General features: G+C 41.4%; 1 protein-coding gene across 2 annotated transcripts in view; it reads right to left on the bottom strand.

The window, feature by feature from the left end:
- Positions 1-2,377: 2,377 nt before the first annotated feature.
- FEZ2 (fasciculation and elongation protein zeta 2) overlaps positions 2,378-24,058 on the bottom strand; it is a 77,884-nt gene continuing 56,203 nt past the window's right edge. The window contains exons 6-9 of one of the 2 annotated variants that reach the window (XM_088477411.1): positions 18,807-18,887; positions 11,845-11,920; positions 9,620-9,685; positions 2,378-5,113 (exon numbers count right to left, since the gene is read on the bottom strand). In XM_088477411.1, the coding sequence (XP_088333537.1) occupies positions 5,097-5,113; positions 9,620-9,685; positions 11,845-11,920; positions 18,807-18,887 (240 nt within the window). In that variant the 3' untranslated portion in view covers positions 2,378-5,096. The remainder of the gene's footprint in view (positions 5,114-9,619; positions 9,686-11,844; positions 11,921-18,806; positions 18,888-24,058) is intronic. The other variant, XM_088477412.1, reaches the window with a different exon arrangement.

Raw genomic sequence — 24,058 nt, 5'->3', positions numbered from 1 at the left:
AGCGTAAAACAGATCACAACAGGCTTCAGTACAACTTTGCGATTAAAGAACACGTTAACCCACTATCAGACATTCATATATCAGTGTGGGTACAACACACCTAAATAAGTTACATGAAATGGCTGGAGAACTCATGTAATTCAAATTTATCCGACGTGCTGCTGTATTTGCCCCTTTGTGGAAAGGTGTCATTTACAAAGCAGCATCTTTATTTCATATCACTATGGGCAGTGCAGCAGAGCCTTATGCAGTCTTAGTTAGCGGTAAGGAACCCTGGGCCTGATTCAGACCCAGTCACAAGCGCTGAGCGCGCACAACGACGGACAATCTGTCGCTCCGGGTCTCACACCAAAGGGGGTGAGCTGCCGATGATGAGTACAGCTCGCCCCCTTTGGTTGGCGGGCCAGGGGGGTGACTGCCCAAACGGAGGCGTTCCCATGAAAACGCCTGACGTTTGGGGACGGCCCCACTGACATCACGAGTGATGTCAGTGGAGAGATTACGGGTCTGTTAGACCGCAAGGGTCTCTTCGCAAGCACGATGGTCGCGATGGTCTTGACCATCACGACCATCATCATGGCCGCTTGCTATAGCTGTGGGTGGTCACTAACAGCTATGCGAGCACCCTGAGGCCGCACAAAAAAACACAAAAACGCACTGATGCAGAGCGAGTGCTCTTTCAGAGCGTCTGGCTCTGAATCAGGGCCCCAGGTTGGTTCTGGTTTTAGAAAAAAAAAATCCTGAACTTCAAATCTTGCAGCTGAATTACCGAAATCTCAGCACTTGCAGCAGCTCGCTGGCAATTACATTTGGGCTAAAGGCAGTAATGTTGCATTAAGCTGGAAAGAAATCAAGGATATGCTTAGGGTGGCATCCAATTAAACCCCAATATTTTTCAGGGGAGAAAAAAAAATGGGATTTTTCGCCAATAAACTGTTTTTTTTGCAGATTTTTTTCACCCTAGTATCCTATTAGTTTTGGGTGAACAATAGGATAATTCACCCAAAAACAGATAGGATCCGTGATCAGTTCATGGACCTATGTATTTTTGCCATTTCGCTGACAAAAAAAAAAAAAAAAGAGGGCACTTTTCGGGGATAATTTTTCGGGACATGTCAACTTCCTAAAAAATAAAAAAAAAATAATCCCTGATAAGTGCCGGCGTCTGGCAGGACTTCGGGGCTCATCGGATAGCCCCGGGGGAACCATTAGCGCCCAAACAATGTTCAGGGACCAATTGGACACCGCCCTAACTGTTACTATATCAGATTTTTGTTCATGTATTCGCTGTCACTATATTTAGGAGATGTATTTACGTCATTGGTGGCCATTGAGGTCCCCTTCCCAAAAAGCTGGGAAAAAAAAGCCAAGTGGAGGTTTTGACAGTCCCGAATCACAGACCTTGCAAGTGGGCATTTGTGTGATCAGGGACAAGCTTATGTTATCCTTATTTTGCATGTCTAGATGTTGTGGGGTATGATTTACTATATATTTTATATTATATACATATGAAAATATCAAATATTGAGTTCAGATGTCCTTTAACTGCAGATCCATGGTGTAAACATTGAGTCTCAGGACACCAGAGAGGTCTTTCATTCAGTGCAAACGTATACAAATAAAAAAGCACATGGAATTATACTACAGCAACCACAAATGTCCAAGATTATAGTTTTATTTACTTAATACTTATTTTATATAAATCAGCAACCTATTGTAGGGCCATCTAAACCTCTGGCACCAGAATGGTTAATTGGAGTGTAAATAAAAACCTCCATTTAAGTAGCATGGCTGAGCCAAAGCAGAACATTTATAAAACCATTTAAAATCCCATTTATATGTGGACCTCATATAATAGCCATGCACAGCATCCACTGAATAGTAATAGTAGTGGAGGATGAGCTTTTCTATATGGTCTGTATAACTCACCTGTGTGTGAAATGTATAGTATTAAGCTGTTAGCACAGCACATACAGTTTATTCCTACAGTGACCAGGCATTTATTTCCCGACGATGACCAAGAGCTAGAAGATACGCAGATACCCTCTTTACCTGACGTTTAACAAAATGTATTGCTCGGTCTAAAATAACCTGAAAGACTGTGCCCTCACCAAGTACTACTAATATGTACTTTTATGTTCATTTGTAATGCTTATTAAATGATCCCACTGTGGTGGTGCTACTCTGAGTTACATAATGCTGGATGTGACTACATATAAAAACCCTTGAATGTACAGGGATTAGTCCTGATCACCACTGTGCATAGGAATCAGACCATTATAATACTGTGTAGTATGGACCCAGAAATGTGGCATCTGTCTGTCATGTACTCAAACACCTAGAGAACCTCCTGTATTAAATTTTATACATACATGCGTTTGTCATTTTTACATTTATTTTTCTTAACAATTTTTCCCTTTAATGAGGAACGTTAAAGAATAACATATGTGAATATACAAGATTATCCTATGTGAACAGTCAGTTTCCAGGATTCAGAAGTTTGTAAAACCACACGGTATGTTATTCATGCCATTTACTTCAGCAATTGTTGTTATGAGCCAATCCGGGAACAGGTAATAGGGGTACAGAGGATGCCAATGGTAGGCTTGCATCCCTAAAGCTTATGCACTTTACATTCCAGAAACATTTCAGAACTTAGGATATTTAAATATAAACAATACTTATGTCAATTAGTGATACATAGAACCCGACTCCTTCCATAGGCCAGGCAAAAGCTGTACAGGGGGTTTTACAGATAAATATTTTTTTTTAAAAATGTAGCATATTTATTTTCTGTAAAATTAAACAATGATGAGTATACATTTTGACATACACTGCATAATTACTGCATCTGAAAGATTCCCTTTGAGTACATTTACAACAGAATAGACAAACATAGGAGATAAGACTTACAAATTTTCCACTATGAAACATACCAGCTGCTTGCAATTAGGAGACAATCCCATAGACTTCCAGGGACTTCAATATCCAATTTAGGTAATGGTTTTGTCTGCTGCTACGTTCATTACATGGCTTAAAATCTTCTAAAGGCATTGCTTCACTGCAGATCCACTTATAGATACAATTAGTTTGGTTCACAGGTAACCAGAGCAGCCCTATATATGGACTATATGACGTTACAGAACAAACACGCTAAGTAGCTGATTGTAAGCCTAATCGGGAATCTGCTAAATAGTTACATTTAAATAATTACATAAGCCAAGGGTAATGTGACGGCCAAATGAAAACATCAGCAGATCTTCAACCCCTTCTGCATTATCGTGTAAAAAAAAATAATATTCAATAGACAATTAAAAAAAAAAAAAAGAAAAAATGAAAAGACAAAAGAATATAATACTAACGCCAAGCACAAATTGCACTATAACTTAGAATGAGCATTAGAGAGGTCTAATTAGTGCCCATCCACAATGAACGCATTAATAGGACCACATTAATATAGATTGCTATTCAGTCACTTTGAACAATGGCAGTGTTAGGGGGCACATCCACTAGCGGACCAAAAAACAACTGCACGATTACGACATTGTAAACATGCAGTCCTTTCACAGTCTGTACTGTGCCTCCACTGAACGTTCAGTCCTTCAGTGTAGGCACATCAATCATCCACTACCATGCTCAATCTGATGTTATAGTCAGGTTGACCAGCATGTTTTGGCGATGATTGATGTCGGAAACTACCAGCTGGAGCGGGCATCGCTGGTCGTTTCCGACATTAATGTGCCCGATTCATGTGCGATTGAACGAGAACGATATCTTTATCATTCAATCGCACATAGATTTCGGCATGTGGATGTGCGCCCTAAGACATTCCATTTTAATGGGTCACTGACACTAAAGTAGTAACACTGTAAATAGATTTTTTTTTTCTCCAAAAATAAAAAAGGCAAATATTTATCTAGTTATCAAAAGGTCTCATGCATGTGCTACAGATAATTCTCTAATGGTACCGGTAGGCTATTGGACAGCTGAGACTTGTTTCCAGTAACTTTGTTATGGAGCCTTACAGCACTCATCATCTAATACAGGACAGCAGTACTTTGTTCTATCACAGTGTACCAGTCGCCTATAAAACAGAGGAGGCAGCCGATTTGTGGCCTAAACAACAAGTGCATTTTCAGTTGCGTGGCATCATTATTTTCAATATTGGTTCAGGTCACAAAATGGCTTTCTCCATGGAAATAAGTACCTTGTGACCTGTATTGTTCACAAAGGAAGGCAGCTAATTTGTGGGTTAAAATATTCATGAGACTATAAAAAAATACTAGTTTACTAGAAACCAGGCACCTCATAAACATTAGTTATACAATGCCCAAGTGATGACCCAGATTGCTAGCAAACATGTAGGCTGCATTTTAGTACAGCTCACATAATGGACAGCTCCACTTTTAGCACAAGGTATGTCGTACAGATCTGCAGAAGTTATGAAATGTCCCATGTAACTCATCTTTAAAAAAAAAAATCAGAATTAGAAAACTATTTTTTTTTGTTTTGTTTTGTTTTTGGCCAGTGTTGGGTCTTTATGGTATTTTGTAGTGTTAGTTTGAAAAAGTCTTGAGAAAAATATATATATATATGTATCAGTGCAATTAGCATTTGATCCCTTTTTATACAATAAGATTAAATAACACAATATTGCTGTATTGAGCTAGCAGATCATCCTCCGTTCGGTTAAACAATGTAATATTGATAAAGCAACTGTCTCTTTCCATCTTAAAAACCATCAAAGAACTTTACTTTTAGTTACCGTAAAAATAGAATTCAACACATAAAAACAGGTTAAAACTGTACACTTGTTCTAATCTCATAAATATCATGTTAAACTACTTCTGAAGGAGCATACCCTGATTGGCGTAACAGATCCTTTTTATGTACACCAGCAATGGCAGGATCCCATAACACTTATCACATACAAGGGGAACAGCTGAATAATTCTGTCAACATGCTCAAAATACCAATTGAATAATAGGAATGGGATGCTGATGAATGCAGATTCAGCTACAGGGTCTGTTCACATAGGAACTTCTAATGCATCTTATCATACACAAGTAATCTCATCCTGCAAATCCAGGAGCTCCTTAGGTAGGGCATAGCACTGTAATAAAAAACAAACAAATCAGCAGTATTAGAAATCTTGTTGAAAAGACAATAAAAAAAATATGTTGATTAAAAAATAAACACGTTACATACAATAAAAACAGGTATACCACAAATAAGATACTAGTACACTTACCTACGGCACCAATCTACTTCTACACAATAATATTTTAATAAAGGACATTTGGCTTTGTTTTTTACACGGTTAATCTATGGTCATTAGTTCATACTTTTGATAATTAACAAGTGTTATGCTGCTGCAACCTTCTTGCAGAGAGCTGTAATGGACCGCAGTAGATAAAAAGCCTGATGTAAACCAGCTATGAGTAGAGCTGGACACGCTGAAAGTTGCTTTTCAGCCCGAGATAAATTATCACTTATTCAGCCAAATAAGTGCATAACTAGTCATACAACGCCATTCTTCTGCCACCAATGGGATCTGTTCGTGTGGTCTAAAGATTGACCAAACACACAGGCTGATTTCAAACATCACCATTAATGTGCCCAATAATATCAATTTGAATGCAATAAGGCATCATGGTTATTTGGGGCTTTGGCATTGGACCAATGACCTAATAAACTTGGTTGAATTAAATTAACAAATATATACTGTATATGCAAAAGTTCTCATACAGTGTAGAATCTGAGGTGTGAATGTATGTACATTTGCTAAGCAGCAGAATACAAGCTATTATCGTCTATTATAAAAAGCTGAGAACAGTGTTCATCAGACAGATTACTGAAGCATGTATACTTGTGAATGTTATTAGGAGCTCCATCACACAAGCTAATTTAGGCTCATCGGACCCCTTCGGACCGTCCACTTCCGACAAGTAAAGTGCGGGGGGAAGCAGCCAAACCGGGAGACTTGCCTCTTCTGCGGGGGGCCGGGACACTGCGGGAGAGTCGGCAAGTATGCCTATATACTCTGTTCAGAAGAGATTTATGCGATTCAGCTGAGGTCATTACTAAAGCATACCTATATGGTAAGGTCACCAATGCGCACCTATATGATAAGGTCACCAAAGCATACCTATACGGTAAGGTCATCAAAGCATACCTATGGATCCTAAAACCTCTAAATTGAATTGTTAATTTTCTTACAATTCAGAAAGGCGACGTTGGTCCATCTAGAATAGCTGAAGTAGATTTGTAAGTTAAATGTCAGACAGCTACTATGTGTTGGTGGATACACACAAAAGGATGGAGAATGTACCAACAAGCCCAAGACGGGCTGGGACAGTGTAATGGGAATGTCGCCATGTGGCAAAAATTCAGGCGAATAGGGCAGCAGGAAGGCTGTAAAGTCATTAGCCCAGCACCTTATTCAAGTGTTCCTACAGCACCAAAGTAAAGCCTTCTATTAAAACAGAAGCTGAGGAGGTATAATGGTGAAAGTTTGTGTCTAGCAGCTGACTTACTGACAATATCTACAATGGGCAGTCCTCTGTCCTAACGGGTTGGGTACAGGACGCCGGCGGTCAGATTCCCAACGCCGGCATCCCGACAGGATTCGGATACTGACACTGGTCAGTCGGTATCCTAACCCTACCCTTAACCCGCCCCGATGCCTGAACCTAACCCTCCCCCTAACCTCGCTTACTTACCTTCAGGATTCCGGCGATCGGGATGCCGGTCACGGGATTCTGACAGGTGTCGGGATTCTGGCATCGGCATTCTGAGCACCGGAATCCCCACGGTCGGGATTATGACGCAATCCCGTCCTAACAGGACAAGGTTAGACACAGCTGTGTACTTCTTCCTCTCAACGGTCATGAGTGAATTCAAATTATGATCTACCACAAAGTATCTTGTATAGCTGGGTTAATTTAGAAACACCATTTGGTTTCCTCGGATGCTCAAGGATCAGTATAATTTTCCATTTGCAGCCACAATAAAGCGAAAATATAACCTTTGTTTTATGTTCAAGAGAACGAGGCAGGCATACAGGATACCGGCACAGCGGCTTAAACTCGAGAGAATCAAGGCAGGATAGAGAAGAGTCCATATGCAGTCCAACATAAATCATGAGTTAAAGACACACTCTTCGTAACCCCATTAATATATCTCAACACTGCACAAACCTCATAGCCATCCAGTATTACACCAGGGCTAGCACAACACAAAAACAAGAGAAGTCAGGTGAGACAGACAGAATAACACACAGAAAGGTGAACACAGATGTAAAGCTGTGCAATGTTCTCTCCAAGGGGCTTCCCACCTCCAGAATATTGTGTGGCTTGTATATGTCCTCCAGTAACATTTCCCTAAATACCCTATTACGTTTTAGCTTCTGTCTGGGATCCACAGCCACATTTTTATATAACTACTGATATAGTTTATGTGCAATTCACTTAGTTAAGAGGCTCAGACACTCTACAATCTTTTACTCAATGCAGATCTGGCATCTCCCATGGTAATAAGAAAATAAAGTAAAACACTAACAAAAAACAAGATGGAAAAAAAATGCCAGATAATATAAAACTATGGCTGAAATCACAGAAATAGTAGGGTAACAATATATTTAGTTCAAAATGCCAAAGGACATATGCAAGTCAATAATAATAAAAAATAATCACATCAAGGTTGACAAAACTTTAAAATACAGAAAACTAAATCAATTAAGTGCAACATGAAATTGGCTTTAAACACTTATATTTCATAGGTTCAATGAAGCAATAAAAAGGTTTCATCAGCGAGTGTAATATCAAATAAATAACCCATATTTTGATAAAGATATTTTATTACATATTGACTGTCAAACTGTAGGTCTTAGTAGTGTTGTAATACATCTCTACAGACATTTTGATTGGTTGTCATCACTAACTCAGCGACCAGACCGAAAAAAAATGATAAAACAATGGTTATGATTAAAATAGGCATTCAGAAAGCAATTTACTCGTTATAGGTAGTACGCCCTCTGCTTACTGTAGTGATGGGCAACAGGCGATCATCTGAGCCATCACCTATGGCCACCAGTTCCCTCCTCTGTATGACCTTTCCCTGCTTTATGCACTGCAAGCTCCAGCTCTTACTTTCTGCTTTATAGCCCACTGTGCTTCAGCCAGGGCCCAAGGTCTTACCGAAGATTGGAAGGGGAAGATTGGCAGGTTATAAAACCTGAGGTGATGAGTGAAGTTGATCTAATCCGTTGCGCAATGCAGTAGATTTCTATTGTGATCTCTGATATACCATGTTATGTCTTCCTCACAGTAGCACATGTACAGTAAGATCAAAGGAAGACAAATGTGGTCTCCAGCATTCTTCAATGGGAACGAGCTATATAATTCCTGCATTTTTTATTCCACATACACGTGATCAGACATTTTCTATCATGGAGCTCAAATACAACAAGTGCAACAATATGACAGAAGGAAAACCCTCGGCAGAGCTGCATTATGCCTGTTCCAGGCTTATATGTAACTCATTATTACAATGATAAAGCCAATATACAGTCATGTAGGTAAGTAGTTAGAGGGCTGCATATATTGCCCATGAAATGTATCAGGCTATCCATCACTGGATTAGAGAGAAGACCATCCCATTAGCAGAAACACCTTGAAGCTGGTAGATGGCTTACTATGTATTGGCAGAGGTATGCAACAGTTTAGTAAAGGTCTACAAACAGTTTTAGGGGCTGTTTCAATTACCACATGGGTAAATCCACATGTACCACGTGTTAACCTTTGGATTTCTGTGTTAAACGCTGGAATTTATGGGTTTTCCCACTCATTAAGTTCCAGAGGGTGCACTTAACGCAAACTTACCTCGCAGCCTAAAGTGCTCCCTCTGGGGCTTAACGCAAGAGGTTGTAGCACTTCATTGAATAGCTCAGGTATGTCCCGTGGCTAATTGAATCTACTCCTTGGTCGTTTGTACTGGTAACTAGCTGAATGTTGGGCTCTCTTTCCTATATGATCAATTTAAGCTATACAGTAAATAAGGCTAAACCAAGCAATATTTTAGTACAACAATATAAATTTTTATCTGCCGAGAGTGGTGACGCTAAAGTTATGGGAGACTGGATTTTGAGGTGCGGTTTACTCTTTAGCACATCGCAATTGTTGGAAGGTTTCCTACTCTAAGCATAATAGGGTGATCTATTTTTAGCTTACAGGCGCCTCTCCCAGGAGTAGGCGTAAACACTGATGTGCTCTTTATCACAGGAAGCAAATCTCTCAATTTATAGAAATCTAATTGATCTCAGGCCAATGATTAAGACCTGGGAGATGTGTCTGATATGTACATCAGTAAGGCAGCAGTGAATACTCTGTCATACAGGGGTGTGTTTGGGGGTGGGTGGATCCCCCCCAAAAAAGCAGATTTTACAATTCACTAAAGTGATGCAGGAAAACAAAACAAAACCCCCCAAAATCAGCCATTTGCATTAGTATTCTAAGAAGCTAAACTGCAGACAGTTTCATAGATTGTTAGTTATTATTCAAAAATTATTTTGGCTTCGGTAACAGGTGATTAGTACCCTGAAGAGAGTTTTTGAACATACCTTTTAAAATGTAGTCTGTTAGCAATGTTGGTACTCTCTCACTGTCATCTTTGATTGCATGGAGAACTGCAGAGATAAAAACAAATATTAACACAAATAAACCCTTTAAAACCAATTCTGGATGCAGATGTGACGAGCATGATACTATGACGATGGAGATCTGATGAGCTACCAAAACAACTAGCTTCAATATAATTGTGAGCCTCTGTCCATACCTGCATACATCCACATGAGGAAAGCACACAACAAACAAACCTGCAGGAACACACAGACCCTGCTCCCCAAATGGAAGCAGCAGCACTATTCTAAGGCATCAACAAGAATGGGAGCAACCTCACCAGCAGCCAAGCTGCTGGCACTTCCTGTCACATCCCTGAGGAGGAACGAGCACAGCACTACAGAGTCCCAGATCTTGAGGTACAACCTCATGGACCTTAACAAACAAATGCTGGCTTTTTCAGCCTTTATGGAAGCAGCATATATGATTGATCTGGAGATTAACTAAGCAGATACTAGAATGCCTTACAGACATTGATCAGTAATACTACTGGTGAAAACATCTCTATTCTGTGTGGGGAGCACACATACTGTATGCTATACATACACAAACATTCAGACGTAAACTCCAACCATTTGGAAAATCATAACTGCTAGAGTGTCAGACAAGATTGTAGGGTCTGTTCAACAAACTCCTGCACAGGAACGACCCGTGGTCACCCCTGCAAACTACCAGAGTTAGATCCCGGGGACCCTGGACCTGGGTGGATCCATTTACACGGACAGAAATCCCGGGTTGATGCGCGATCACATGCATCAACTCGGGATTTTCAGGTCGGTGTAAAAGGGGTATAAATAGTGTAATTTTTTAATCCACACCCATTTATTATTTTCACACACCATAACAGTAGCTTATTATCTTAGGTTACATTTTCTAGGATAGGAAACATTATTTTAATTATTACTGGAGGTTTCTGCAAATACTGTACATAGATAAGGGGACTTTATACCATTATTGCACAGGACTCCGTACTGCCAGAGGAAGACAAACATACAGTTTTTTTCTGAAAGACAAACTTAAAGCATTTGCGCCCCCAAATCATATGGGAGACCCATAAATGTGCAATAAAGGCTTAGCTTGTACAGTTCTAATCAAAGATAAAGAGCAGTTCAAATGTAATAAATGCTGGCTGAGGACAGTGCAAAATATTACATTTGAGGTGGAGAGGAAAGATGAAGAGGGCTGAGACTTAATAAGAACACCCATCCAACAGACCTTGTAAACCAAAGACAAGAGTTAACCAAGTTTGTTCCAGGACTTTATCTACCTACAGACATTTGAGGACATTCAGGATTAATGATCTACTACAGGCAATTTCTGAAATTCATGTAGATAATTTGTGGATATTTATGGGATTTTAACAACTTTACACACTGATTAATTAAAGGTACCGCACATAGATAAATCAACAGATAACTTAAGCTGGCCACACACATAGCGATATTTTACCCAATCTGGCCAATTCAGACACATTGGAACGAAAGATCGTGTAAAATATGGCCAAATCGTGCGTAAATCGTGAGTCCCCACTCACGATCACGATGCGCGTCCCCGCTGGTCGCACATCGCATCGTCAGATCTGCCGTGCAGTAGGGCAGATCTGACAATCTAGGACACGATGCACTGTGACAGTCTGACTGCAGGAGAGATCGTTTGAAGATTGGACACCAAATTGTGGGCAGATCATGTGAAGATCGTGTGCAGAGCTGCCGGGGAGAGTTTCAAGGGAAATCGTACATAAATCGTACACATCGGCTGATCGTGTGCAGATCGCCATGTGTGTGGCCACCTTAAGTGCCCCAGAGCACACCACGTTATATTTATACATATAAGTGGAAAATAGTTGAATTATGCAAAATGGTAAAAAGTCAATCAAACTGGACATTGTGCTGCAATTTATGTTGTGTACCACAATGCATTACATACATGGATTGGTAGAATGGAACAGGAAATGCAGCATGACCAGTATATGGCAGGCACTGGAATGAATTATTATTTAGCATACCAGTCACCACAAAATATTTCCGGTTAATTATAATAACCCCTGGTCACAAAGTCGAATATGAACAAAAAGGGACAGTTAAAAACCAATCACAAAGAACACAAACAAATCAATTGCTTTAGTGTCAAAATAACAGCAGCCATGCTGGAACGGCTTCACACTTACTTTTAGTTAGTATTTGGAGATCTTCAACAGAAGGTGGCACATTTTTCTTCTCATAAGGAATAACTGTGGTTAAATACTGTAAACAAAGCAAAAAATAAAGACGACATTTTACATCACTTCTACACATCACTGCAAAATTATTGTATTCCATTTGAAACAATATTCACATTTAAAAAAAGCAACAGTTAGGAACTAGAGCAGTGCTTAGCCAATTGGTACCCTGCACAGAACTAAGTGTTCTTACCGGGTTGGGTACAGGATGCCGGCAGTCAAAATCCAGACGCCGGCATCCTGACAGGGTTAGGCTACAGACACCTGTCGGTTGGTATCTTAACCCTTCTTCTACCCCTACCCGGTGCATAAATCTAACCTCCCCCACCCCTTAGTGCCTAATCCGAACCCCTAATCCTAAACCTAACCCTTCCCCCTAACCCTGCTACTTACCTTCGGAATGCAGGCGTCGGGATTCTGACAGGTGTTGGGATTTTGGTGCCGCTATTCTAAGCGCTGGCATCTCCTTGGCTGGGATATTTAACGCATCCAGTTCTTATCCTAGACATAGATACATCCTACTCCCCATTAGGTCATACTTTAGTGGCTGGGGACTGTGCAGCAACATAGCTTCTGGTTAGCCAAAATCGGATAGTCCGATATTACAATACTGCGACTGTGTATATGGTTTTAAAGACGACAGTGAACAGTCTTAGTCCACCACAAATACAATGTGCAGCCTTGCCTTTAGGAAGCAATGGGCCATATGTGGGGCCCCTGAAAAATTGCCCGATCTGCAGAGTTAGGGATGCAGTGCTGACAAGCGAATACATGGTTTTCTGTTCATCATAACTGTGTCAGGACACCAGATGGTCATTTCCACCGCAGATCATCGGAAACAGAACTGTATATCCCACATACCCAAACAATACGCATTTTACTTTGAGTTTTACAGCCAGCCATAAAGTATCCTTAAATAAATGTAAACTCATTAAAAAAGTACATTTTAATTACTTCATGTGACAAATTTAAGAAAACAAACGTAATAGTCTATAAATCATATTACTAAAACTTAACAGTAAAAACTTGACACAGCAGCTGCAAGACAGACTGTATACCAAACCAGTATTATAGTACATGTGTTACAAGTCATATAAGCATGTGAAAAAAAATAAAAAATCAGTAAGAAACAGAAAATAAAAGATAAGGCTGAGAGGTGCTCAATCCATTGGGTGGGGAACTCCGCTGTGGTGATATGCCTGCTGGTTACTGAAGAGGGCCTAATTCAGAGATGTACGCCAATGCATTCGCAGCTGCAGTCCCGCACATAGCTGCTGTAAGAAAATACACTAATGCAATAGCCGGCTGGGATTGCACTGAGACACCCACCGGCGGCTTCACAGATCCAAGCAAGTGCATACAAATACGCAGCCGCCATCACAGATCATTCCATAGTCTGCCATCCGAGTATCCCTATGGTTACGCAGAATGGCCGCCTGAGCTGAGACGCCAGAAGCACTATCTGCGCACAGGATCGCAGAGGCAATCTACGACACATTTGCGTGTTTACAGCCACTCCGTTACCTCCCCCCCCAAAGGGTCTCTGAGTGTCAACCACTTTGCAAAGTAACACTCACTGCGAGCAGCATCGAAAAGGTACTTTGGTGTGCGCACAGTGCAACTAACATGCGCAGTAGACCAATAATCATTCGGATTAGTGTAAATCTCTGAACCAGGCCCAGAGTGTGACAGTGGTCGGTATACCCCCTCCCAGCAGTAAGAGTAAGCTGCACTGTTGTATAACTGCAGCAGAATAAACATAACAGTGGCAGGTTGTGCAAATTATTGTGGCTATTATGGTGTGACTGTAGGTAGAACGTGCTGTCAGCCAAGGTTTGTGGTGGGTAAGGGAACAAATATGCTGTACGTTTCCACACAAGACTAATATGTTCACCAATCACATTTCCTTCATCTTGTATTTTTTATGTTGGACTAGCTAGGTTTCAGTCCTGCCTGCAGAGAGCTAACTGTTCCACTGAATCTAGCACAGAATGAAAGGTTTAGTGGTAGAAGGCAGGGCAGACAGTCCTAAGGTAGCTAAGAGTATTTTACCCTGAGATGTCACATCTAACAAAGGGCCCGATTCATTACGGATCGCAAGTGCGAATTCACTGCTATAGTATGCTAATCCACTGCGATCGCTATGCCGTCGCAGCACAACAATATACCTTACACACATTGGTAATCCTTAGCAAGCTGCAAAACCACCGGTAACATTGAGTACCATCGCAGCCTCATGCACACTTGTACAAGCTCTGACCTTACTCAGGAATTGCTAACCTCATCGCATGCTACGAGTACTCAAACGGCGTATGGCATCGCGGTGGATAATTTATGCACACCCATGCAACAGCGTTCAAACGCATTGGCAAGCCTGCGTTTCGCTGACGACCCCGTCACCTCCAACAAACGGCACTTTCTGTCAATCACTTTGCGATGGGTCTGCGTGGTCACTGCAATCGCAGTCCCAATCGCAGTGGCTGGCTCGTGCATTGATGCATACGCAGAACGCAACAATCGGCCGATTGCCTGCGTAATCGCAGTTGTGATCGGTAATGGATCAGGCCCAGAGTTACTGAACAGGATACAGACACAGACACTCAGTGAGGCACTGCTAGATCTTGTAAACTAAACAGTCACAAGCTAGATTACCATTTACCCATCATAACACACTGGTCTTATCTATCCCCGTAGCATCATCTGTCTTGGAAAGCACAGACTGCGGACGGGTGAAGGAGGGATCCAGCCACTGCATACAGTGAGAGGCAGGCGAGTTAGTAAGAGCGGAGGGAGGATCCGGACAAGATCGTTAACGGTCAACAGCCGGTGTTTCCCATCCCCAGACACAGGGAAGCACCGCTTGTAGACCTATTGCATAGGGCACCGTCTCTCTCTCTCTCACACGGATGAGGCACTTGTAAAAGGTACGAGCAGGTTCTCCGGTCCTGATTCCCCGCATCACAGCCCAGGTGGTTCTCCTCTCACCTGGCCTGAAGACACCCCAGACAACTTATTTCCATTGATCAAGTGACTCAGTGATACAGCGGGATGCCGCACACCTCTCCACAGGACTAATCCCTTAGTAGGGGAAAAGGTATACTGGACATATTACCGATATGCACACTGTTGCCTATACACTAAACAATTACAGAGGCAATCCTATTTTTTGCCAAAGACAAGTGACAATTGATTGTGTGGGGATTTTAGATACCACATGATTCATTGATAGTGGTTGTTACGGGATTACTATACATATATATTGTTTGTTGTTGTTTTTTTTGTTCTTCATGTTTTATTGCATATTATCATGTATTGCTAGAATTTTTTTTTATTAAATTAAAAAGGACTTTGTTAGTCATTAGGGGCTAGTATCTATCTATCTATTCTTTTCCACATTATATTGTAACAGTAGTCATCGAGTGGTACATAAGGAGGGCACCTTGACTGACATGTCCATCTAATTTGCACTACAAGGTTATCAAAAGGTTGAGCGCTGAGTTACTTCTATTATATGATAGAGTATGGAGGATGACCTACCTCTCAAATGTATCAGCTCACCCAACTATAGTTAGGATCTCCCAAGTGAGCAGTGCTTGTATGAGATTGTAATTTAGATTACGAAATAGGTTTTATTAATTGTGCACCACACATTTAAGAAGGAGACACCGGTCTAAATCTAGTTCTAACCATTTACCTGGCGTGGTTACATGGGATGCAGCCAGTTGTCCCGCTGCCTCCCCTGCCTTCTAAAAAATGTGCAGAACGGATCTCCTCCGACTCCCCGGACCCCAGGCCATGCCCACCAACATAACGGTCGGATTTGCACCCTAGAATGCTGTGCGAATGGCATCCTGGAGTGCATGTGACATAAGTGCGAGGAGGAGAACTCCCCCCTGAGCTCTATTTGGCTGATGTTTGTGCAAGGGCAGAGCAGAGAACAGCAGCAGCAGGAGGGAGGGGGGGATTGGACACATGCTCTGCATGTGTATAGGGGTAACAGACAATAGGGGGAAGAGGGATCTACTATCATGCGAGGTGGCTAAAATAATAAAAAATTAAACTGGTGACAGGGTTTGAGGAAGGGGTGCATGTGCAAAAACAGGGCCTTTTTACACAAGGGGTGGTTGGCTTATGAAACAGGGGGTGTGGTGGTACAGTTAATAGGATCCATGACCACTGGGGGGGGGGGGGGGGTCTATTGCCAATGGAAGGTAAGTTTGCAATTGTGGCCTATGAATGCGAGGGGGTGCAAGATACCAAAAGACTTTTTCTTCAATAAAATATATTAAAGAAACAAAACAAAACAAAAAACTTTCTAAACTATTACATGAAAAAATAAAATTGGGGGGCTGGTTTTGGGGGGTAACAAAATTGGCAAAGCCGCTGACCTGATTATTCGTATCACTGTCAGATTTAATTGCATACATGTTAAGTGTTCCCACTAGGCTGTTTTAGCGGGGTACTGTGCCCTGCCAGATTTCAAAATGCTAAAATGCACCCTGCCCTTATGGCAGCGCCCTACTGCATCAGCCTACCGGGTGCCTTCCCCACCCACGGGCCAGAGTCTCTCATGGTGGTGATGGGTGGGGGAGTTGTGATGAAACAATCACCACCCCGGGTAAGTTGATGCTGTGCGCCTTGCATCTGTTCACACAGCTGTGAGAGCTAGAGGGCAGCACAGCATCTCCGTGAGTGCTAGACATGCCCTGTAAGTGATAAGGGGGCGCATCTCAAGGACATGCGCCATTTTCAGGCGCACACAAAAGTGCTCTTATGCTGGATGGGCGACCTGCTCCTGAGCCCTCTGGAATGAGCACTACATGTGGTATATGGCCAAACCTAAAAGTTCTGATCAGTGATCTGGAATGGCAGGATCATGGGAGGACATAGTTTGTATGGTCCGATAAACATATACATACTGCTATTGTTCCACTAGATTTAACAGCTGTCCCAAGTAGACAACTAAACATTGCCTTTCTGACCTCATTCCATACACAGTTTTGAAACCTTTTCTCAATATTTTCTGAATGAGAAGTACATTTTAATTTACTCCAGAATAAAAAAAAAAAATTATCTATAAGAACCTGGATACTCTGAGGACTAACAGTTTAAAAATGAAACATATGCCTGCAGAATTAAATAGAGCAATCATGTTAACTTGAAACAGTTAACTCAAAGACTATGGGGTAAATTTCCTGTGATGTACCTGGATTTAAAGCTGTGCTCATTAGGTAAACTGGTTACCTTAGGGTTCAGGATCAGACAAACAAGACAACAGGGAAGATTCAACTGAAGCGAATTATAGGTTTAAAATAGCAATACAATACAGTACACCAGTGTAACAGTAAATGGTCTTAAGCGTTCGCCAGGTAAACCACCACAACCCCTAACAACGATCTTACTCACACAGTGGATTTAGTCATTGGATCGAGCTTTACATCGTCGACAGGTGAAATTTCAACATTTTCTGAATAATGACATTAAGGTTAGGTTGGAGGGTTAGGGGGTAGGTTAGGGTTAGGCACTAGAGGGAGTGTTAGGGACAGAAGAATACTAGCCAGAACACGGGAGGATCACAAACCTGGCCAGGAAGTGATGGTCACATGGCCGTCAGAAACCAGAAGCCGCACTGGAGCCACTGCAGCTGTCAGAAGCAGGTAAGTGACCGCTGTGCCACCAAGATGGATATGTAAACATTCTAACATGTTGACATTTCATAGGTTTCTGCAGGATGACTGTCGACAGAGACCATGTGAACATTCTCAATGTTGACATAACATACCATACCATACCATACCCCTTACATAGTGTTCCTGGGAGGACAAAGCACTCCACTAACCAAGGTTTGGTTACTATAAACTTTGATTGGCCAAGTTCAAAGGGAGGTTGTGTAGAGACCCTTCCCTTGTTTGGCAGCTACCACAGAGTCTACTTGCTCTCTTGGTGGAACATTTGGAACCAACTGAAGTTAATGGAGAGGAGCCGTATGGTATGAAGGTTGTAATACCACTGTCTTCTGGTTCCCATGTAATCCCTTGAGACCACTGGAGTCTAATGTGCCATCTGGCAACAATTCAGAAACAAAACATGCATTCTGACAACCAGTAAGTCCATAGCAGGGTTGGGAATTTTTATTTAAAAAAATAAATAAAAACAAAACTTTTTTTTTTGTTTAAAATCTTTTTTTGTTTTTTTCCCAACCCTGGCCCATAGCTACATCACTTGGCTCATAGGCGCACTCACCCATTCTCCCTCATTTAAAAGGTGGTTGATATAATGGATATGCCTGTACCCCCTGCACTACTACCCTTTTCATTTGCATGTGGATACAACAAGGTTAGTAAAGAGACCAGATACAACACAGTTAGTAAACGGACCAATGTATAAAAATCAAATACTAAACCTAACTCATTGGGATTGTCTTTATTCGATAGTATACGTCATCTATGCTTTTGTAAGAACAAATGTTTGCCATTACTAAACTAGTCACCGATCTAATCTGCTACTTTGCATTTGTGACTACAGTATGTAATATACTGTTCTCTCATCCACTGCAAAAGGGAATGTTCACCCCCTAAGCGGGCCTCAAAGCTCAGTCCTGGTTGGCGGACCATAACATACTGTAGTAACTGGGAAAGGTGACCCAGTTGTTCAGGTAGACAAGCCGTCCCCTTCCAGCATAATTTCACTGGTGTCAAACGTGACAAATTGGACTGGGCAGGATCATCTAACACACTTTAAATAAATAAAAACCTAAAATACTGCTGTAATGGAGCAACTGGTACACTAATTCCTCATCTGTATACGAATGATAGCGGCTGCAAGAGTACCAACACAAACATATAATACATGTGATTGACTAAGAAGAGCATAAAAGATATAAGAGGACAGAATAGAGAAAATCCCAGCACCTGTTTATCTCCACCCGAACTCCCAAAGGTCTGACGAAGGCTATTCTGTATGACGTTTGACAAGCCTTCCATGCTGAAGCGCTACAGCGCATACGTACAGAAAGCATTAGAGGAAGGAAGAGAAAGGAGGAGGTTAGTAAGCAGTTTCATAGTAGACGTACAAGATCAGATAAGACGATAAGTAGCAGGCTGCAGAAGAACATGAACAAAGAGGCAGGAAAATATGGTACCTACATTTCTTAAAATAGAATTCATTTATTTGCTTACATAAAATTATGGCGCTTCCAAAAAAGAAAAATGATAAAGAAAAACAACCCCCCCTCCCCATTAAAACGACTTTCCACTTTGACTTTGGAATGGGCAGACGACCATTGCTGTATGAATTAATTTACTTTAGGCACCAGAACAATTCCTACATCCTCCCTCTTGCACTGTTTTAGCCTTAGGTCAATTCAGTTCAAAGCAGGACAGCATGCAGCACGAATGATGAGGCACTGTGTACATTTCTCATAACAAGGTCACATGAAGATGTGACAAATCATTAGGCAGACATGAATTGACGTGCAGTAGAAATATGTAATGTACATTTGCCTAGAAAAGCTGCAAATAAGCAATTCCCCATGACTCAGTACACATCTTAATCTGAAACAGCGCTAGCTGCAACATTATGCAAATCTGTTTGCCACATGAATCAGAGACGAAAGCTGCATACACACGTAAAGATTTTCTGTCCAACCATCCAACTAGTTGATTGGTTGGAATGAAAATCTGGTAACGTATGAGAGTAAATGATGATCAGCAATTTGCTCCTAAATGCCAGAAAACAGAAGAAATGGTCGTCAGACAAGTTTGTTAAATGTTTGATTTAAACAATTTGTTCAAACAGTTTTTGTCCATTTTCCAGCGTTTGGGAGCAAATTGCTGATTGTCATTTGCTTTCATACCTTAGCAGATTTGCATTCCAACCAATCAACTATTTGGCTGGTTGGACAGATAATCTTTAGATGTGTGGCCAGCTTTAGGGTGCCTTGAGGACCAAGTTTGGGAACCACTGGTGTAAATTGTAATTGAATACGGGCCAAGCTGTTTGATATATAAAATTATGCAGAAACTGCAGTTTCTGCATAATTTTATTACTCCTGTGTACTAAAAGCACAATGGAGGAGATTTCTCAGAAGTCTCGGGCAAAGTGACAATTAGTGCTGCAGATCGCAGTCCACTATAATCAATGGGGACCATGATCTGAAACCTATGTACTAAACTCCAAAAAGCAAAGCTTTTCGGAGTTTAGCCCAGGTAGTTTACACCATCTTCAGATGGCATAAGCTGCTTTGAGCCTATGGGGGCTCCAGGGACAGGAGAGAGATCTTTCAGTCTCTCCCCCGCAGCCCCTGGTCGGCTCCGGATGTGCACACTGTCCGCTTCCCCTGAGAAGTATTTCACTTCTGTGAAAGACTTCCACAATTTGCCGAGGATATAACTTGCGACGATAGCGGTTACCGTGTCCCTGCGAGTTCCCCTTTGTACATTGCCAGGATATTTATTAGAAATTTAAGTAAATATCCCCGGCGAGTTGGACCGATAATAATCTCGGCAGTACCACGATTGATACATAGACCTTTTCATTTCTACCAAAGAGGAAATATTTTACTTTACAACAATTGCACAACCTACAGTATATCTGGGGTCCTTCCCACTAATCACCACACACTGTCAAAGTTTATACATACAAAATACAAAAATACAGAACCAGAGCAGAGCAATATCAATAAAAAAAATATATATGTATATATAGGCCATGCTTATTATTCATAATACAGGTTTAGTCTCCCATAGCCAAATATTCCGAAATACGGAACAAATTTTAGCATGACGTAGATAGTGAAAACTTTGCTTTTTGATGGTTCAATGTACGCAAACTTTGTTTAAGGCACCAAATTATAAAAAAAAATAATAGTATAAAATAACCTTCAGGTAGTGTGTATAAGGTGTATATATGAAACATACATGAAATTCATTTATGTACACAAAAATAGTTTGAGCCACAAAATTATTAAAAATATTATAAAAAATGATCTGCAGGCTGTGTGTATATAAAACAAATGTATTCTGTGTTTAGATTTGGGTCTCATTCCCAATATACAGTATTTCATTTTGGTATACAAATATTCCAAAATACGGAATATTCCGATATCCAAAATACCCCTGGTCCCAAGCATTTTGGATATGGGAGACTTAACCTGTATATCACATAAGAGACAAAGGGCCTCATTCAGACCCGGTCGCAAGTGCTGAGCTCCGTCGCTCGCTCCAAAGGGGGCGAGCTGTCGATGTTGATTGACAGCTCATCCCGTTTGGAAGGCGGGCCGGGGGGGTGGCCGGCCAAACGGAAGCGTTCCCGACGGAACGGGAACACTTGCCGTTTGGGGGCGGCCCCACTGACATCAGCAATGATGTCAGTGGGGAGCTTCCTGCTCGATCAGAGCAGGAAGCTCCCTGGGGCTTGCGAGTGCCGAGACCCAACCTTAGGGTCTCGACACAAGCCCCGATGGTCCTGACCATCGCGACCATCACCCTGGTCGGTCGCTAAGCTGTGGGTGGTAACCCACAGCTTAGCTAGCGACCAGGAGGCCGCACTTCAAGATGCAAGTGGCCGCCCTAAATCAGAGCGACCGCTTGCATCTCACGACCGGGTCTGAATGAGACCCACAGACCGTCACATACTGGAAAACTCCTTAGCATATGAATTAGTAGTTGTTCATTCCGACCTAGTGACCGCTGACCGTAAAACTGTGCAGGAGCCCTATATAGCATAAGCAGAGGATCTAGCCTTAATAGGGCACACAATAACAGATCTGGACAGACCACCAAGCATGAGCCAACCAGATTTTATTTCTTTATGTTTTGTTCACGTTTCAATAGCTTGTGCTGGAACTGACATTTATTGGTGCTGGTCCACGATATGATTGCAAGATTTATGTATTTTTTTATCACTACCTGCTTTTTATATTGTTTTACTAGATTACAGTAATTGTTTTACTATCCATATGCATAGATGGGTGCATCGATTTGTCTAATAACCGTTGGCGAATTTGTGAATTGATAAATTATAGTATTTGGCATAGTGTTATGTCTTCTGAAGAATCAATCATTTATTCTAGGGGCTAGCCCTGCAGCACTAACTAAACCTCCATCTGCACATACATCTTAGTGCCAGCCATGCCACTATTTAAAAGTATAGTAAATGAAACAAAATAAATAAGAAAAATGAAAAACGGTTTCCAACCACAATGCAATGTAGAAGGAATCCCCAACCGCATGTTAGCCAGGACTTAAGGGTTTTTAGTGAAAGTTTGTCCATGTAATGGCAGGCAGAATTCTGGGGCTTCATGACATACAGTCAGGTCCATAAATATTGGGACATTGACAGAATTTTCATATTTTGGCTTGGCCTCTATTCACCACCACAATGGCTTTGAAATGAAACAAACAAGATGTGATTTAACTGCAGACTTTCAGATTTAATTTGAGGTTAATTACATCCAAATCAGGTGAACGGTGTAGGAATTACAATGGTTTCTATATGTGCCTCCCACTTTTTAAGGGGCCAAAAGTAATGGGACAAACTAAACAATCCTAAATCTAACTTTCACTTTTTAATACTTTGTTGCAAATCCTTTGCAGGCAATTACAGCCTGAAGTCTGGAACGCATAGACATCACCAGACGCTGGGTTTCATCCCTGGTGATGCTCTGCCAGGCCTCTACTGCAAATGTCTTCAGTTCCTGCTTGTTCTTGGGGCATTTTCTCTTCAGTTTTGTCTTCATCAAGTGAAATGCATGCTCAATCGGATTCAGGTCAGGGGATTGACTTGGCCATTGCATAACATTCCACTTTTTAGCCTTAAAAAACGCTTTGGTTGCTCTTGCAGTATGCTTTGGGTCATTGCCCATCTGCACTGTGAAGCGCCATCCAATGAGTTCTGAAGCATTTGACTGAATATGAGCATATAATATTGCCCGAAACACTTCAGAATTCATTCTGCTGCTTTTGTCAGCAGACACATCATCAATAAATACAAGGGAACCAGTTCCATTGGCAGCCATACATGCCCACGCCATGACACTACCACCACCATGCTTCACTGATGAGGTGGTTTGTTTTGGATCATGAGCAGTTCCTTTCCTTCTCCATACTCTTCTCTTCCCATCACTCTGGTACAAGTTGATCTTTGTCTCATCTGTCCATAGGATGTTGTTCCAGAACTGTAATGGCTTTTTTAGATTTTGTTTGGCAAACTCTAATCTGGTCTTCCTGTTTTTGTGGCTCACCAATGGGTTGCATCTTGTGGTGAACCCTCTATATTCACTCTTGTGAAGTCTTCTCTTGATTGTTGACTTTGCACACATATACATCTACCTCCTGGAGAGTGTTCTTGATTTGGCCAAGTGTTGTGAAGGGGTTTTTCTTCACCAGGGAAATAATTCTTCTGTCATCCACCACAGTTGTTTTCCGTGGTCTTCCGGGTCTTTTGGTGTTACTGAGCTCTCCGGTGCATTCTCTCTTTTTAAGAATGTTCCAAACAGTTGATTTGGCTACACCTAATGTTTTTGCTATCTCTCTGATGGGTTTGTTTTGATTTTTCATCCCAATGATGGCTTGCTTCACTGATAGTGACAGCTCTTTGGATCTCATATTGAGAGTCGACATCAACTGATTCCAAATGCAAATGTCACACCTAGAATCAACTCCAGACCTTTTACCTGCTTAATTGATAATGAAATAATGAGGGAATAGCCCACACCTGTTCATGAAATAGCTTTTGAGTTGATAGTCCCATTACTTTTGGCCCCTTAAAAAGTGGGAGGCACATATTGAAACCGTTGTAATTCCTACACCGTTCACCCGATTTGGATGTAATTAACCTCAAATTAAATCTGAAAGTCTGCAGTTAAAGCACATCTTGTTTGTTTCATTTCAAAACCATTGTGGTGGTGAATAGAGGCCAAAATATGAAAATTCTGTAAATGTCCCAATATTTATGGACCTGACTGTACATTCCAGGGAAGATAAAGGAATAACAAGACTGGTCTACGCACTGGTCCTCCCTGCAGGTCTGTATTGTCCCTAAACCCTTGTGGTCTCCATAGTTAATTTTCCATATCTTCATTAAAAGTAACACTTGGAAAATGTTCTAGTACTGCTATTAGCTGTATGTGAAAGAGTCACTGCTGCGTGAGTATGAAGTTAAA

Source organism: Taudactylus pleione, unplaced genomic scaffold (genome assembly GCF_031769625.1).
Source record: "Taudactylus pleione unplaced genomic scaffold, aTauple2 ptg000201l, whole genome shotgun sequence".
NCBI classification, from domain to species: Eukaryota; Metazoa; Chordata; class Amphibia; order Anura; family Myobatrachidae; genus Taudactylus; species Taudactylus pleione.
Note: the sequence above shows the minus strand (reverse complement) of the source record. Positions and strands in the feature narration are given on the sequence as shown.